The sequence below is a fragment of the Mytilus galloprovincialis genome, chromosome 6 (genome assembly GCF_965363235.1).
Source record: "Mytilus galloprovincialis chromosome 6, xbMytGall1.hap1.1, whole genome shotgun sequence".
Lineage (NCBI taxonomy): Eukaryota > Metazoa > Mollusca > Bivalvia > Mytilida > Mytilidae > Mytilus > Mytilus galloprovincialis.
The window spans coordinates 33,720,133-33,736,218 of record NC_134843.1 but is presented as its reverse complement, the minus strand read 5'-3'; the positions used below and the strand labels follow the sequence as shown (position 1 = coordinate 33,736,218).

General features: G+C 33.2%; 1 protein-coding gene across 1 annotated transcript in view; it reads right to left on the bottom strand.

Annotated features, from left to right (window-relative positions):
• Positions 1-1,196: 1,196 nt before the first annotated feature.
• Positions 1,197-16,086, bottom strand: part of LOC143078575 (uncharacterized) — a 39,277-nt gene continuing 24,387 nt past the window's right edge. The window contains exons 6-7 of the mRNA XM_076253433.1: positions 1,874-1,916; positions 1,197-1,430 (exon numbers count right to left, since the gene is read on the bottom strand). Of these exons, the coding sequence (XP_076109548.1) occupies positions 1,219-1,430; positions 1,874-1,916 (255 nt within the window). The 3' untranslated portion in view covers positions 1,197-1,218. The remainder of the gene's footprint in view (positions 1,431-1,873; positions 1,917-16,086) is intronic.

The following is a 16,086-nucleotide window of genomic DNA, read 5'->3' as shown; positions in this document are numbered from 1 at the left end:
AACTTAATTTATGAACTAATCGATCAACAACTCTTTCTTTATACTTTGTAATTTATTTTTATCTGAAACCGATTAAACATATTAACAATCACTTATAAACAGTTGCATTTCAAATTCTGTCTCTGTTTTGTGAAGTCTTTTTACAATATACTAATAACGTGATGTGGATAGACAATGAACTATTGCATGATAAATAAATTTGTGACAGTTTTGTAGACTGTTGTTAGTCTTATATTTTAGTTGGTCAAAGTGGTTTTGATAAATCTTCGACTCATAGTTTTGTGCGTCCACTTTAGTATCGTCGTTCTGCCAAAAACGAGCAAAACCCTTTGCAATAAGGTTAGCTACAAAATATCGCGTGTAACTTAAGTTTTGAAATTTTAAAAAATAAAACGAACTTCCTTTTAAGACGATGACATGATAGGAAAAATTAAATACTCTTTCAGTACTGAAAACCATATGAAAATGACCTTCTGACTAAGGTAAGGACACTATAAGTGTGCAGCTTGTATGAAAATGTTTCTAAGCGTTCAGGCATATCTTTCACTGGGAAAAGTGATTAAACCGAAGATACATCAGACGTTTTCAAAGAACAAGCACCAAACTGATGAAACTGTATATTTCATGTTCACAAAACAGCCACAACGTTGAAGAGACTGATACTCTTTGTTCAGATAAAAAGCACCAAGAGAATGACACTGGTATCCTTTATCATCACAGAATAAGCACACAAATGAAACTTGTACATTCAAGGGTTGATATGCATAAAACTACTTAGTTTAAGTTAATATTTGTTCCGAACGGCGGACTTTTCTACATGTCATACGATACACTAGTACTACGATACGATACTTTATGCATATCACCCCACATCTTCACACTTTCACTATTTGAAATCTAGGATAAGAAAAAGTTAACACAATTTTGCTCACTATTTAAAGAGCATACTCGAACCGTATGAGCGGTAAAATTCCAATACCCGCTATGCTGGAAAAATCAACTTTGGTATTTTTGTTAGTTCTACATAGATTTCACATTTATCACTCATAATAGAAATATTATTCAGTTTAGTATTCATGTACTTATAATATATCAAATAAATTACAGATTCTTCTTCAATGTTTCAGAATTTTATTATCCTCACGTATGTACAAATGAAAAAAATCGTTTTATCTGAACATTTAATTTACATATTCATAATACAGTGAACTATTTGAACTAGTTAAAGCTTTTGGTACAGTTAAGATCAGTTTTAAGTTCCAACAAATTCAATGGAATCAATGGTTTCTGTGTAATGTACTTTAAAGAATCCGTCCTATTCTGTAGTGTATTTACTAGGAAACTACTGACTGCTCCTTGGACGAATTCGTGATACTCTGGAAGTTTTGTCGTATTCTTTGTTATCTTACAATGGTGAACGTCTCGGCATGCTGTAAAATAAAGAGTAGTCATATTGAGTTAGACTTGAAAAACATACATAACTTATGTCCAATTTGTCAAATAGAAACTCTTAGACGTATGTATGTGTATACAGTTGACACAGAGAAATGTCTCACCAGTGTACAGAACATGTAAAAATTTTGCAGTCAATTGTATAAATGAAATGTTTATCATGGCAGTTTTTAACTAGTTTACGGATTAAAACGTTGTCCTTCAGCTGGTACTTGCCGATTAATGAGCAGTTTTATAATGCTGCATACTAGTATTCATTGGGTCAGTTTAATTCGCACTAATGTATGTGAGTTACACGAAGGAACTTCTAAGCGGTCAAAGATATATCGATATATTGGTAAGTAGTATCCTTTTTTTTTGCAATGCATAATTTTATTGAAAGTTAAAGCTTTCATTATCATTACAATACCATTATACCTACCAGCCCAAGGCTCAGGGTCCAATATATCACAGTGACCAAAGTCCTAAAAATACAAAAACAATGAACATCCTATTTAAAGCCAAGAAGGTCATTTAAAAAAACAATATGCAGTCTGGTATGCTTTTTTTTTAAATTCTAGTTGATTTATATGTTTTGGAGTTTAGCATGACGATCATTTTCTCTGACAGTACATATTTTTATTTAGGGGCCAGCTAAGCACCACCTCCGGGTGCGGGATTTTCTCGCTGTGTTGAAGACCCATTGTTGGCCTTGGGAAAGGTTACGATGTATGCGATATTACATAACATAACTAAATTCGTAAAGGGCAAAACATCCGAGAAGTATAATCTTGATACTCAATTTAACGTAAACTTTATATCCCGACTTTCCTTGTCTTTTCTAATGTTTAAACATTTATGAAAATGTAAGTTATTTAATTTATTTCAGGAAAGCATTTCGTTGATTGATTGATTGTTGGTTGGATTTATATAAGTGGTAAACATGGTAACCTTTTCACTAATATTTAAACGAAAACAAACAATAAATCGGACTAATCTTTCCCATATAACATGATGTGCCATGGCTGTGTATTTATGGATCGCGCTGAGCTGAATGGACGTTTCTTGCGGTTGAAATTATACCTCAGACCGAGAAGTTCGAGGCAATTTATATCGCAGGGTACCCTCGGGTTAAAAAAAACAAAAAAAACTTAAAGCTGCATTTAATCTATCCGAATGACTAAGAAAGGAGACTTTACTGAACAAAAACAAATCTTCTTCAAACACGACATAATATCAAAAGATGGTTGTACACGACACTTTAAGATGTGATGATTTTAAGTCTAGATTTTGTTTTCTACGTAAGGCGTACACGTATCATCATTATCTAGATATACTTAAAAAAAACAACAACAAACAAACAACAGTACACAACACACACCATATAGAACACTAAAGACTGAGCAACACGAAAAAATGTCATCAACTAGTATCATCACCTTAGACGTTATACGTTCACGCAGTACGAATTGGTTTGGAATGCTTCGGTTTAAAATCATTTTGAGTTGTAGTGAAGAATTAAGACTTTTTGAAAACGGTTCAAGTGTGTTATAAATTAACAAGAGCTCGGTCCAACCGCTTTATGTCCCTATCTATTTGGATAAACCATTAGTGCATACGTCTTAATTTCTAGGTTTTATTCTTTAGTTATGAATCTTGAATGCATATGATTACCAAAATACAGCAAACCTATCTGATTATTAATAATACACGAATAATCATTCAGTTAACGTTTGAATTACTATAATTTAGATATAATCACCAGAAAAGTGGCCTTTTGTGGTTTGTAATACATTGACGATAACACATATCACATTTACTTACTCACGGTTGGTATGGTTGTCCTGCGAGAGAACGTTCTGTGCTGGTGATTCGGTCCTGACGGGTGCTGGTGATCAATGAAAAAATGTAAACAAAGACGAAAATGATGATTTTTGACGTTTTCACTCATAAAAAATGGAAGAAAACAGTTGAGATTTTTCAATTTTGTTTCTTATGGGTTCATATGTAAACAATTAAAAAGTTGACTCTCTAAACTGTTTCAGTAAGCGTAACACAAAAATTCTCATTTTCAGAAAATCTAGCACTGAAAAAATGAAACAAAAATGCTCATAGTGTCCGCTTGCTACACCGCAATCCACACGACAAAATTATTTTGTGAAAAAACATTGCAATTTATTAAAATTTAGCATTTTCTCAATTTATTCATGTCCTGATACTGTGCTGGTGGGTCCTGTCATTGTGCTGGTGGGTCCTGATACGGTGCTGGTGATTTCGGATAAGAAGTTGGTCATATTTGAAACAAATGTTACAAAATCAATAAAATTGGGCAAATAATTGTTGGCAATAGGATCTATGACTCCAATTTAGCTCTTGTGCATCCATTTGGCTGTTTAATGTGTGTTTTCAAATTATCGTAACTTGTATTACATAATTACATAAAAGGGCAACATCTGTCGTCCAATAACAATATATAGTATCTAAAATAAGAATAGTTTTATTAAGATATTAAATGCCCCTTACATTGATGCTTCAACAATGATCAAAGCCCATACCGCATATATAGACATGTTTGTTAGCGCTCCGCATACCCCTCCCCACTTCCACCCAACCAACCCTCTTCATTTCCTCCTTCAATGTTACAGTGGTGTACCAACACAACAATTTATCACATAAAATAATAACACAAAGACACACATTATTGACCAACGAATGCTCGCAGATACTGAAAGCTAGTTCAAAGCCGCATTTTCAACTAATAGATAAACCATGTTCTCATATACAAAAATCCTAATCGTGTCGATTAAAAAAGTCTTAAAACTCAAGTTCACATTTTAATGTTTGATGAAGCAGAACTTTAAAAGTGTGCAGTGAATCTTGTGCTCACAACAGTTATTGTCATTATTATATTTACATAAGACTTATTAAGGAATTAAGAAGGTACCAAGAAATATTTTACAGTTCAATTTAATGATCATGAATGGAAGGAAATGGTACGGAAGTTTACATAGGACAAAAAGAAATTGATAGTATTTTTTGGCGAAAGACTTAAACGCTTCTTTGCATTATATAGTACAGCTCTTCTATAAAGGATGCAAAAAAAAAAAAAACCAACTTTGATTGACTTGCTTGCTATGTTTGCTTGGATGTTTTCAAACAATAGGTAGGCGGAGTTTCAATACATACTGGGATTTGATTGGACAAATACAAACTGACAGGAATTGAAGTTAATGTTTATTGTCCAAACAAATTCTAGTATATAGTAAACAGACTACTTACCTGTCGTTTACAAACATCCAAACAATCATAACAAGCAATTTTATCAATGGTTTGCTTTGCATATATTAATAGAAGAGCTGTAAATTCTAAAAATAAAAATTCTTGTTGTCGTAGATGGTTAAATCCTCAACAAAATCTCAATAACTTTGTTGCAACGAATAAAGGTTTTAAATCAAATTTTCGTGAACTTTTTAGCTTCCACCCTGACGAGGCATGTTAGCTATTCGTATGCTGTTGCACCTGACGCACGGAAACTTTCACATTTTCATCTTCTTTTCTGAAATATTTTACCCAGCTCATACTTGACAGGATTGTTATCATAGTAAAAGGTGTAACCAATGAATTGAACACAAGTTAAAAATTCCACAATACTATATAATCCATTTTATGTGTCAATTTGTTCGAAAAAAGTCGAAAAGAAGAGAGTTTTTTTAATGTCATGATTATCTGTCGCTTTCTAGATCTATGCTTAGCATTTGTTTTAGATGACATGGACTCCTCACCCTGGTGATCCTGCTGCCTTTCATAACTTTATCCGTATACATATATTAATAGATAAACAAAAGGCTGCAACTGGTATTTTTGTATTTAAAATGATTCGTTGTAACGAGAATATTTGTGGTGAATGGAAACTGTGAGGGTAAAAATCTCAAATTGCTTATAAATGTTGCTGGACCCAGTTTCGTTATCTGATCTGAATTTTCTGAAATGTGCAAGATAGATAGACATTGGCCTTTTGATTTTTTTCACTCGGTAAGTTTTGTCCTAATTGCTTGAACTTTTGCAATATTAAAGCCGATTTCAATGAGTGTGTAGACAAAGGGAATATCTTTGGTGATCTTGCTTGCTGAACAGAAAAGTCATTGTTAGATTATGTAAACTACCCTACTTTAAGAGTAGACTAGTCCGATAAATGACACATCTTTCTGTCTGTAGGACCAGGCTACTTCGAAAGGAGGGTAGTATACCTTACCTAACAATGACTTCACGGTTTAGCTAACAGCGGCAAGCTAACCAAAAATATTACCTTTGCCTACATACTCAATGGAATCGGCTGTAACTAAAAACTCTAATACATTTTAACAGACAGTGGTCATGTTTGTTGATGAATATTGTTTTTCCTAGATTCACTCTTGAAAAATCAATTTGGTCAAGTAATTTCAGAAAAGATCTTTTTGTAATTGCGGACGCCAAGACAATACATGAACCTCACACGACCCCTCGACACAGGTGAGCTTAGATATAATCTTATAGCGATTCGGGTTGATAACCAGTGGAAACTAGGCCAGTTTTTTGTGTGTGTAGATTTGTATTGTATTAAACTGTTATGACCGTTTAAAGTTAAATGTAGATGTTTAATCTAAGAATTTATTTTTAAACTTATATACTTGTTTTATACTCAATTGGTAGTATGAAGCTACGAGATATTTTAATTTTTGAAATTGACATATTCTAGTCTGCCCTTTCATAAAATAGTGATTTTTTTTTAGTGTTCTATCGAACTTTCGAAAAAAATACCTGATAACCGTTAGACAAAAAAACTATGTTGCAAAAATCTTACAGATACAGCAAGTGATTCTTAATAGCTATAAGATACATTTTTCTTTTAAAATACAACTTTTAAATCTTACGGGAAACTATTCCAAGCTTAAAACTTTCACTGTAACCTCGCTCTAACTTATCCCCCCCCCCCCACAAAAATAAACCTAAACAAACAAACCCGCAATACTATTGTCATTCTTATAGTCAGCACTTAATTGTTCACAAACAAATGTGTTTTAAGCTGCTAAAGACATATGATTCAAACGCTCAGAAAGTCCTTTGTTCTATATTTTTGCTCTCCATATGTATGCAAAATCTTTTACTTTTTTATTTTATGGGTTGTTGTTGAAGGTCGTACGATGACGTATGGTTGTTAACACATACTTCCTTTGGTTAATAAACATACCACATCACCAGCACAGAACATTCTCTCGCAGGACAACCATACACACCGTGTTACTGTTACATTCATTACTATTTTAGGACAGCTCCAGAGGTTATAAAATGTATTGTAGTCGTAACCAAGAATAACATTAAATTACTGCTACATTCATTACTATTTTAGGGCAGCTCCAGATGTTATAAAATGTATTGTAGTCATAACCAGGAATACAATTTACTTACTGTTACATTCATTACTATTTTAGGACAGCTCCAGAGGTTATAAAATGTATTGTAGTCATAACCAGGAATACCATTTACTTACTGCTACATTCATTACTATTTTAGGACAGCTCCAGAGGTTATAAAATGTATTGTAGTCATAACCAGGAATACCGTTTACTTACTGCTACATTCATTACTATTTTAGGACAGCTCCAGAGGTTATAAAATGTATTGTAGTCATAACCAGGAATACCGTTTACTTACTGCTACATTCATTACTATTTTAGGGCAGCTCCAGAGGTTATAAAATGTATTGTAGTCATAACCAGGAATACCATTTACTTACTGCTACATTCATTACTATTTTAGGACAGCTCCAGAGGTTATAAAATGTATTGTAGTCATAACCAGGAATACCATTTACTTACTGCTACATTCATTACTATTTTAGGGCAGCTCCAGAGGTTATAAAATGTATTGTAGTCATAACCAGGAATACCGTTTACTTACTGCTACATTCATTACTATTTTAGGACAGCTCCAGAGGTTATAAAATGTATTGTAGTCATAACAAGGAATACCATTTACTTACTGTTACATTCATTACTATTTTAGGACAGCTCCAGAGGTTATAAAATGTATTGTAGTCATAACAAGGAATACCATTTACTTACTGTTACATTCATTACTATTTTAGGACAGCTCCAGAGGTTATAAAATGTATTGTAGTCGTAACCAGGAATACCATTTACTTACTGCTACATTCATTACTATTTTAGGACAGCTCCATAGGTTATAAAATGTATTGTAGTCGTAACCAGGAATACCGTTTACTTACTGCTACATTCATTACTATTTTAGGACAGCTCCATAGGTTATAAAATGTATTGTAGTCGTAACCAGGAATACCGTTTACTTACTGCTACATTCATTACTATTTTAGGGCAGCTCCAGAGGTTATAAAATGTATTGTAGTCGTAACCAGGAATAACATTTACTTACTGCTACATTCATTACTATTTTAGGACAGCTCCAGAGGTTATAAAATGTATTGTAGTCATAACCAGGAATACCATTTACTTACTGCTACATTCATTACTATTTTAGGACAGCTCCAGAGGTTATAAAACGTATTGTAGTCATAACCAGGAATAACATTTACTTACTGCTACATTCATTACTATTTTAGGACAGCTCCAGAGGTTATAAAATGTATTGTAGTCGTAACCAGGAATACCATTTACTTACTGTTACATTCATTACTATTTTAGGACAGCTCCAGAGGTTATAAAATGTATTGTAGTCATAACCAGGAATACCATTTACTTACTGCTACATTCATTACTATTTTAGGACAGCTCCAGAGGTTATAAAATGTATTGTAGTCATAACCAGGAATAACATTTACTTACTGCTACATTCATTACTATTTTAGGACAGCTCCAGAGGTTATAAAATGTATTGTAGTCGTAACCAGGAATACCATTTACTTACTGTTACATTCATTACTATTTTAGGACAGCTCCAGAGGTTATAAAATGTATTGTAGTCGTAACCAGGAATACCATTTACTTACTGCTACATTCATTACTATTTTAGGACAGCTCCAGAGGTTATAAAATGTATTGTAGTCGTAACCAGGAATAACATTTACTTACTGCTACATTCATTACTATTTTAGGACAGCTCCAGAGGTTATAAAATGTATTGTAGTCGTAAACAGGAATACCGTTTACTTACTGCTACATTCATTACTATTTTAGGACAGCTCCAAAGTCATAAAATGTATTGTAGTCGTAACCAGGAATAACATTTACTTACTGCTACATTCATTACTATTTTAGGACAGCTCCAGAGGTTATAAAATGTATTGTAGTCGTAACCAGGAATACCATTTACTTACTGTTACATTCATTACTATTTTAGGGCAGCTCCAGAGGTTATAAAATGTATTGTAGTCGTAACCAGGAATACCATTTACTTACTGCTACATTCATTACTATTTTAGGGCAGCTCCAGAGGTTATAAAATGTATTGTAGTCGTAACCAGGAATAACATTTACTTACTGCTACATTCATTACTATTTTAGGGCAGCTTCAAAGTTATAAAATGTATTGTAGTCGTAACTAGGAATACCATTTACTTACTGCTACATTCATTACTATTTTAGGGCAGCTCCAGAGGTTATAAAATGTATTGTAGTCGTAACCAGGAATAACATTTACTTACTGCTACATTCATTACTATTTTAGGGCAGCTCCAAAGTTATAAAATGTATTGTAGTCGTAACCAGGAATACCATTTACTTACTGTTACATTCATTACTATTTTAGGACAGCTCCAGAGGTTATAAAATGTATTGTAGTCGTAACCAGGAATACCGTTTACTTACTGCTACATTCATTACTATTTTAGGACAGCTCCAGAAGTTATAAAATGTATTGTAGTCGTAACCATGAATACCATTTACTTACTGCTACATTCATTACTATTTTAGGACAGCTCCATAGGTTATAAAATGTATTGTAGTCGTAACCATGAATACCGTTTACCTACTGCTACATTCATTACTATTTTAGGACAGCTCCATAGGTTATAAAATGTATTGTAGTCGTAACCAGGAATACCATTTACTTACTGTTACATTCATTACTATTTTAGGACAGCTCCAGAGGTTATAAAATGTATTGTAGTCGTAACCAGGAATACCGTTTACTTACTGCTACATTCATTACTATTTTAGGACAGCTTCAAAGGTTATAAAATGTATTGTAGTCGTAACCAGGAATACCATTTACTTACTGTTACATTCATTACTATTTTAGGACAGCTCCAGAGGTTATAAAATGTATTGTAGTCGTAACCAGGAATACCGTTTACTTACTGCTACATTCATTACTATTTTAGGGCAGCTCCAGAGGTTATAAAATGTATTGTAGTCATAACAAGGAATACCATTTACTTACTGTTACATTCATTACTATTTTAGGACAGCTCCAGAGGTTATAAAATGTATTGTAGTCGTAACCAGGAATACCGTTTACTTACTGCTACATTCATTACTATTTTAGGACAGCTCCAGAGGTTATAAAATGTATTGTAGTCATAACCAGGAATACCGTTTACTTACTGCTACATTCATTACTATTTTAGGGCAGCTCCAGAGGTTATAAAATGTATTGTAGTCATAACCAGGAATAACATTTACTTACTGCTACATTCATTACTATTTTAGGACAGCTCCAGAGGTTATAAAATGTATTGTAGTCGTAACCAGGAATACCGTTTACTTACTGCTACATTCATTACTATTTTAGGACAGCTCCAAAGTTATAAAATGTATTGTAGTCGTAACCAGGAATACCATTTACTTACTGCTACATTCATTACTATTTTAGGACAGCTCCAGAGGTTATAAAATGTATTGTAGTCGTAACCAGGAATAACATTTACTTACTGCTACATTCATTACTATTTTAGGGCAGCTCCAGAGGTTATAAAATGTATTGTAGTCGTAACCAGGAATACCGTTTACTTACTGCTACATTCATTACTATTTTAGGACAGCTCCAGAGGTTATAAAATGTATTGTAGTCGTAACCAGAAATACCATTTACTTACTGTTACATTCATTACTATTTTAGGGCAGCTCCAGAGGTTATAAAATGTATTGTAGTCATAACCAGGAATACCGTTTACTTACTGCTACATTCATTACTATTTTAGGACAGCTCCAGAGGTTATAAAATGTATTGTAGTCATAACCAGGAATACCGTTTACTTACTGCTACATTCATTACTATTTTAGGACAGCTCCAGAGGTTATAAAATGTATTGTAGTCATAACCAGGAATAACATTTACTTACTGCTACATTCATTACTATTTTAGGACAGCTCCAGACGTTATAAAATGTATTGTAGTCATAACCAGGAATACCGTTTACTTACTGCTACATTCATTACTATTTTAGGACAGCTCCAGAGGTTATAAAATGTATTGTAGTCGTAACCAGGAATACCATTTACTTACTGTTACATTCATTACTATTTTAGGGCAGCTCCAGAGGTTATAAAATGTATTGTAGTCATAACCAGGAATACCATTTACTTACTGTTACATTCATTACTATTTTAGGACAGCTCCAGAGGTTATAAAATGTATTGTAGTCATAACCAGGAATACCGTTTACTTACTGCTACATTCATTACTATTTTAGGACAGCTCCAGAAGTTATAAAATGTATTGTAGTCATAACCAGGAATAACATTTACTTACTGTTACATTCATTACTATTTTAGGACAGCTCCAGAGGTTATAAAATGTATTGTAGTCGTAACCAGGAATACCGTTTACTTACTGTTACATTCATTACTATTTTAAGGCAGCTCCAGAGGTTATAAAATGTATTGTAGTCATAACCAGGAATACCATTTACTTACTGTTACATTCATTACTATTTTAGGACAGCTCCAGAGGTTATAAAATGTATTGTAGTCATAACCAGGAATACCGTTTACTTACTGCTACATTCATTACTATTTTAGGACAGCTCCAGAGGTTATACAATGTATTGTAGTCATAACCAGGAATAACATTTACTTACTGCTACATTCATTACTATTTTAGGACAGCTCCAGAGGTTATAAAATGTATTGTAGTCGTAACCAGGAATACCATTTACTTACTGTTACATTCATTACTATTTTAGGACAGCTCCAGAGGTTATAAAATGTATTGTAGTCGTAACCAGGAATACCATTTACTTACTGTTACATTCATTACTATTTTAGGAAGGCTCCAGAGGTTATAAAATGTATTGTAGTCGTAACCAGGAATACCGTTTACTTACTGCTACATTCATTACTATTTTAGGACAGCTCCAGAGGTTATAAAATGTATTGTAGTCATAACCAGGAATAACATTTACTTACTGTTACATTCATTACTATTTTAGGGCAGCTCCAGAGGTTATAAAATGTATTGTAGTCGTAACCAGGAATAACATTTACTTACTGTTACATTCATTACTATTTTAGGGCAGCTCCAAAGTTATAAAATGTATTGTAGTCATAACCAGGAATACCGTTTACTTACTGCTACATTCATTACTATTTTAGGACAGCTCCAGAGGTTATAAAATGTATTGTAGTCATAACCAGGAATACCGTTTACTTACTGCTACATTCATTACTATTTTAGGACAGCTCCAGAGGTTATAAAATGTATTGTAGTCATAACCAGGAATACCGTTTACTTACTGCTACATTCATTACTATTTTAGGACAGCTCCAGAGGTTATAAAATGTATTGTAGTCATAACCAGGAATAACATTTACTTACTGCTACATTCATTACTATTTTAGGACAGCTCCAGAGGTTATAAAATGTATTGTAGTCATAACCAGGAATACCATTTACTTACTGCTACATTCATTACTATTTTAGGACAGCTCCAGAGGTTATAAAATGTATTGTAGTCATAACCAGGAATAACATTTACTTACTGCTACATTCATTACTATTTTAGGAAGGCTCCAGAGGTTATAAAATGTATTGTAGTCATAACCAGGAATACCGTTTACTTACTGCTACATTCATTACTATTTTAGGGCAGCTCCAGAGGTTATAAAATGTATTGTAGTCATAACCAGGAATACCGTTTACTTACTGCTACATTCATTACTATTTTAGGACAGCTCCAGAGGTTATAAAATGTATTGTAGTCATAACCAGGAATAACATTTACTTACTGCTACATTCATTACTATTTTAGGACAGCTCCAGAGGTTATAAAATGTATTGTAGTCATAACCAGGAATACCATTTACTTACTGTTACATTCATTACTATTTTAGGACAGCTCCAGAGGTTATAAAATGTATTGTAGTCATAACCAGGAATAACATTTACTTACTGCTACATTCATTACTATTTTAGGACAGCTCCAGAGGTTATAAAATGTATTGTAGTCGTAACCATGAATACCGTTTACCTACTGCTACATTCATTACTATTTTAGGGCAGCTCCAGAGGTTATAAAATGTATTGTAGTCGTAACCAGGAATACCGTTTACTTACTGCTACATTCATTACTATTTTAGGGCAGCTCCAAAGTTATAAAATGTATTGTAGTCGTAACCAGGAATACCATTTACTTACTGCTACATTCATTACTATTTTAGGACAGCTCCAGAGGTTATAAAATGTATTGTAGTCGTAACCAGGAATACCATTTACTTACTGCTACATTCATTACTATTTTAGGACAGCTTCAAAGGTTATAAAATGTATTGTAGTCGTAACCAAGAATACCATTTACTTACTGTTACATTCATTACTATTTTAGGGCAGCTCCAGAGGTTATAAAATGTATTGTAGTCGTAACCATGAATACCATTTACTTACTGCTACATTCATTACTATTTTAGGACAGCTCCAGAGGTTATAAAATGTATTGTAGTCGTAACCAAGAATAACGTTTACTTACTGCTACATTCATTACTATTTTAGGACAGCTCCAGAGGTTATAAAATGTATTGTAGTCGTAACCATGAATACCGTTTACCTACTGCTACATTCATTACTATTTTAGGGCAGCTCCAGAGGTTATAAAATGTATTGTAGTCGTAACCAGGAATACCGTTTACTTACTGCTACATTCATTACTATTTTAGGGCAGCTCCAAAGTTATAAAATGTATTGTAGTCGTAACCATGAATACCGTTTACCTACTGCTACATTCATTACTATTTTAGGGCAGCTCCAGAGGTTATAAAATGTATTGTAGTCGTAACCAGGAATACCGTTTACTTACTGCTACATTCATTACTATTTTAGGGCAGCTCCAAAGTTATAAAATGTATTGTAGTCGTAACCAGGAATACCATTTACTTACTGCTACATTCATTACTATTTTAGGACAGCTCCAGAGGTTATAAAATGTATTGTAGTCGTAACCAGGAATACAATTTACTTACTGCTACATTCATTGCTATTTTGGGACAGCTCCAGAGGTTATAAAATGTATTGTAGTCGTAACCAGGAATACAATTTACTTACTGCTACATTCATTACTATTTTAGGGCAGCTCCAGAGGTTATAAAATGTTTTGTAGTCATAACCAGGAATACCGTTTACTTACTGCTACATTCATAACTATTTTAGGACAGCTCCAGAGGTTATAAAATGTATTGTAGTCATAACCAGGAATACAATTTACTTACTGCTACATTCATTACTATTTTAGGACAGCTCCAGAGGTTATAAAATGTATTGTAGTCATAACCAGGAATACAATTTACTTACTGCTACATTCATTACTATTTTAGGACAGCTCCAGAGGTTATAAAATGTATTGTAGTCATAACCAGGAATAACATTTACTTACTGTTACATTCATTACTATTTTAGGACAGCTCCAGAGGTTATAAAATGTATTGTAGTCGTAACCAGGAATAACATTTACTTACTGCTACATTCATTACTATTTTAGGACAGCTCCAGAGGTTATAAAATGTATTGTAGTCGTAACCAGGAATAACATTTACTTACTGCTACATTCATTACTATTTTAGGACAGCTCCAGAGGTTATAAAATGTATTGTAGTCATAACCAGGAATAACATTTACTTACTGTTACATTCATTACTATTTTAGGACAGCTCCAGAGGTTATAAAATGTATTGTAGTCATAACCAGGAATACCGTTTACTTACTGCTACATTCATTACTATTTTAGGGCAGCTCCAGAGGTTATAAAATGTATTGTAGTCGTAACCAGGAATAACATTTACCTACTGCTACATTCATTACTATTTTAGGAAGGCTCCAGAGGTTATAAAATGTATTGTAGTCGTAACCAGGAATAACATTTACTTACTGCTACATTCATTACTATTTTAGGACAGCTCCAGAGGTTATAAAATGTATTGTAGTCATAACCAGGAATAACATTTACTTACTGTTACATTCATTACTATTTTAGGACAGCTCCAGAGGTTATAAAATGTATTGTAGTCATAACCAGGAATACCGTTTACTTACTGCTACATTCATTACTATTTTAGGGCAGCTCCAGAGGTTATAAAATGTACTGTAGTCGTAACCAGGAATAACATTTACTTACTGCTACATTCATTACTATTTTAGGAAGGCTCCAGAGGTTATAAAATGTATTGTAGTCGTAACCAGGAATACCATTTACTTACTGCTACATTCATTACTATTTTAGGACAGCTCCAGAGGTTATAAAATGTATTGTAGTCATAACCAGGAATAACATTTACTTACTGTTACATTCATTACTATTTTAGGACAGCTCCAGAGGTTATAAAATGTATTGTAGTCATAACCAGGAATACCGTTTACTTACTGCTACATTCATTACTATTTTAGGGCAGCTCCAGAGGTTATAATAAAATGTATTGTAGTCGTAACCAGGAATACCATTTACTTACTCCTACATTCATTACTATTTTAGGACAGCTCCAGAGGTTATAAAATGTATTGTAGTCATAACCAGGAATACCGTTTACTTACTGCTACATTCATTACTATTTTAGGACAGCTCCAGAGGTTATAAAATGTATTGTAGTCATAACCAGGAATACCATTTACTTACTGCTACATTCATTACTATTTTAGGGCAGCTCCAGAGGTTATTAAATGTATTGTAGTCATAACCAGGAATAACATTTACTTACTGCTACATTCATTACTATTTTAGGACAGCTCCAGAGGTTATAAAATGTATTGTAGTCATAACCAGGAATACCGTTTACTTACTGCTATATTCATTACTATTTTAGGACAGCTCCAGAGGTTATAAAATGTATTGTAGTCGTAACCAGGAATACCGTTTACTTACTGCTACATTCATTACTATTTTAGGACAGCTCCAGAGGTTATAAAATGTATTGTAGTCATAACCAGGAATAACATTTACTTACTGCTACATTCATTACTATTTTAGGACAGCTCCAGAGGTTATAAAATGTATTGTAGTCGTAACCATGAATACCGTTTACCTACTGCTACATTCATTACTATTTTAGGGCAGCTCCAGAGGTTATAAAATGTATTGTAGTCGTAACCAGGAATACCGTTTACTTACTGCTACATTCATTACTATTTTAGGGCAGCTCCAAAGTTATAAAATGTGTTGTAGTCGTAACCAGGAATACCATTTACTTACTGCTACATTCATTACTATTTTAGGGCAGCTCC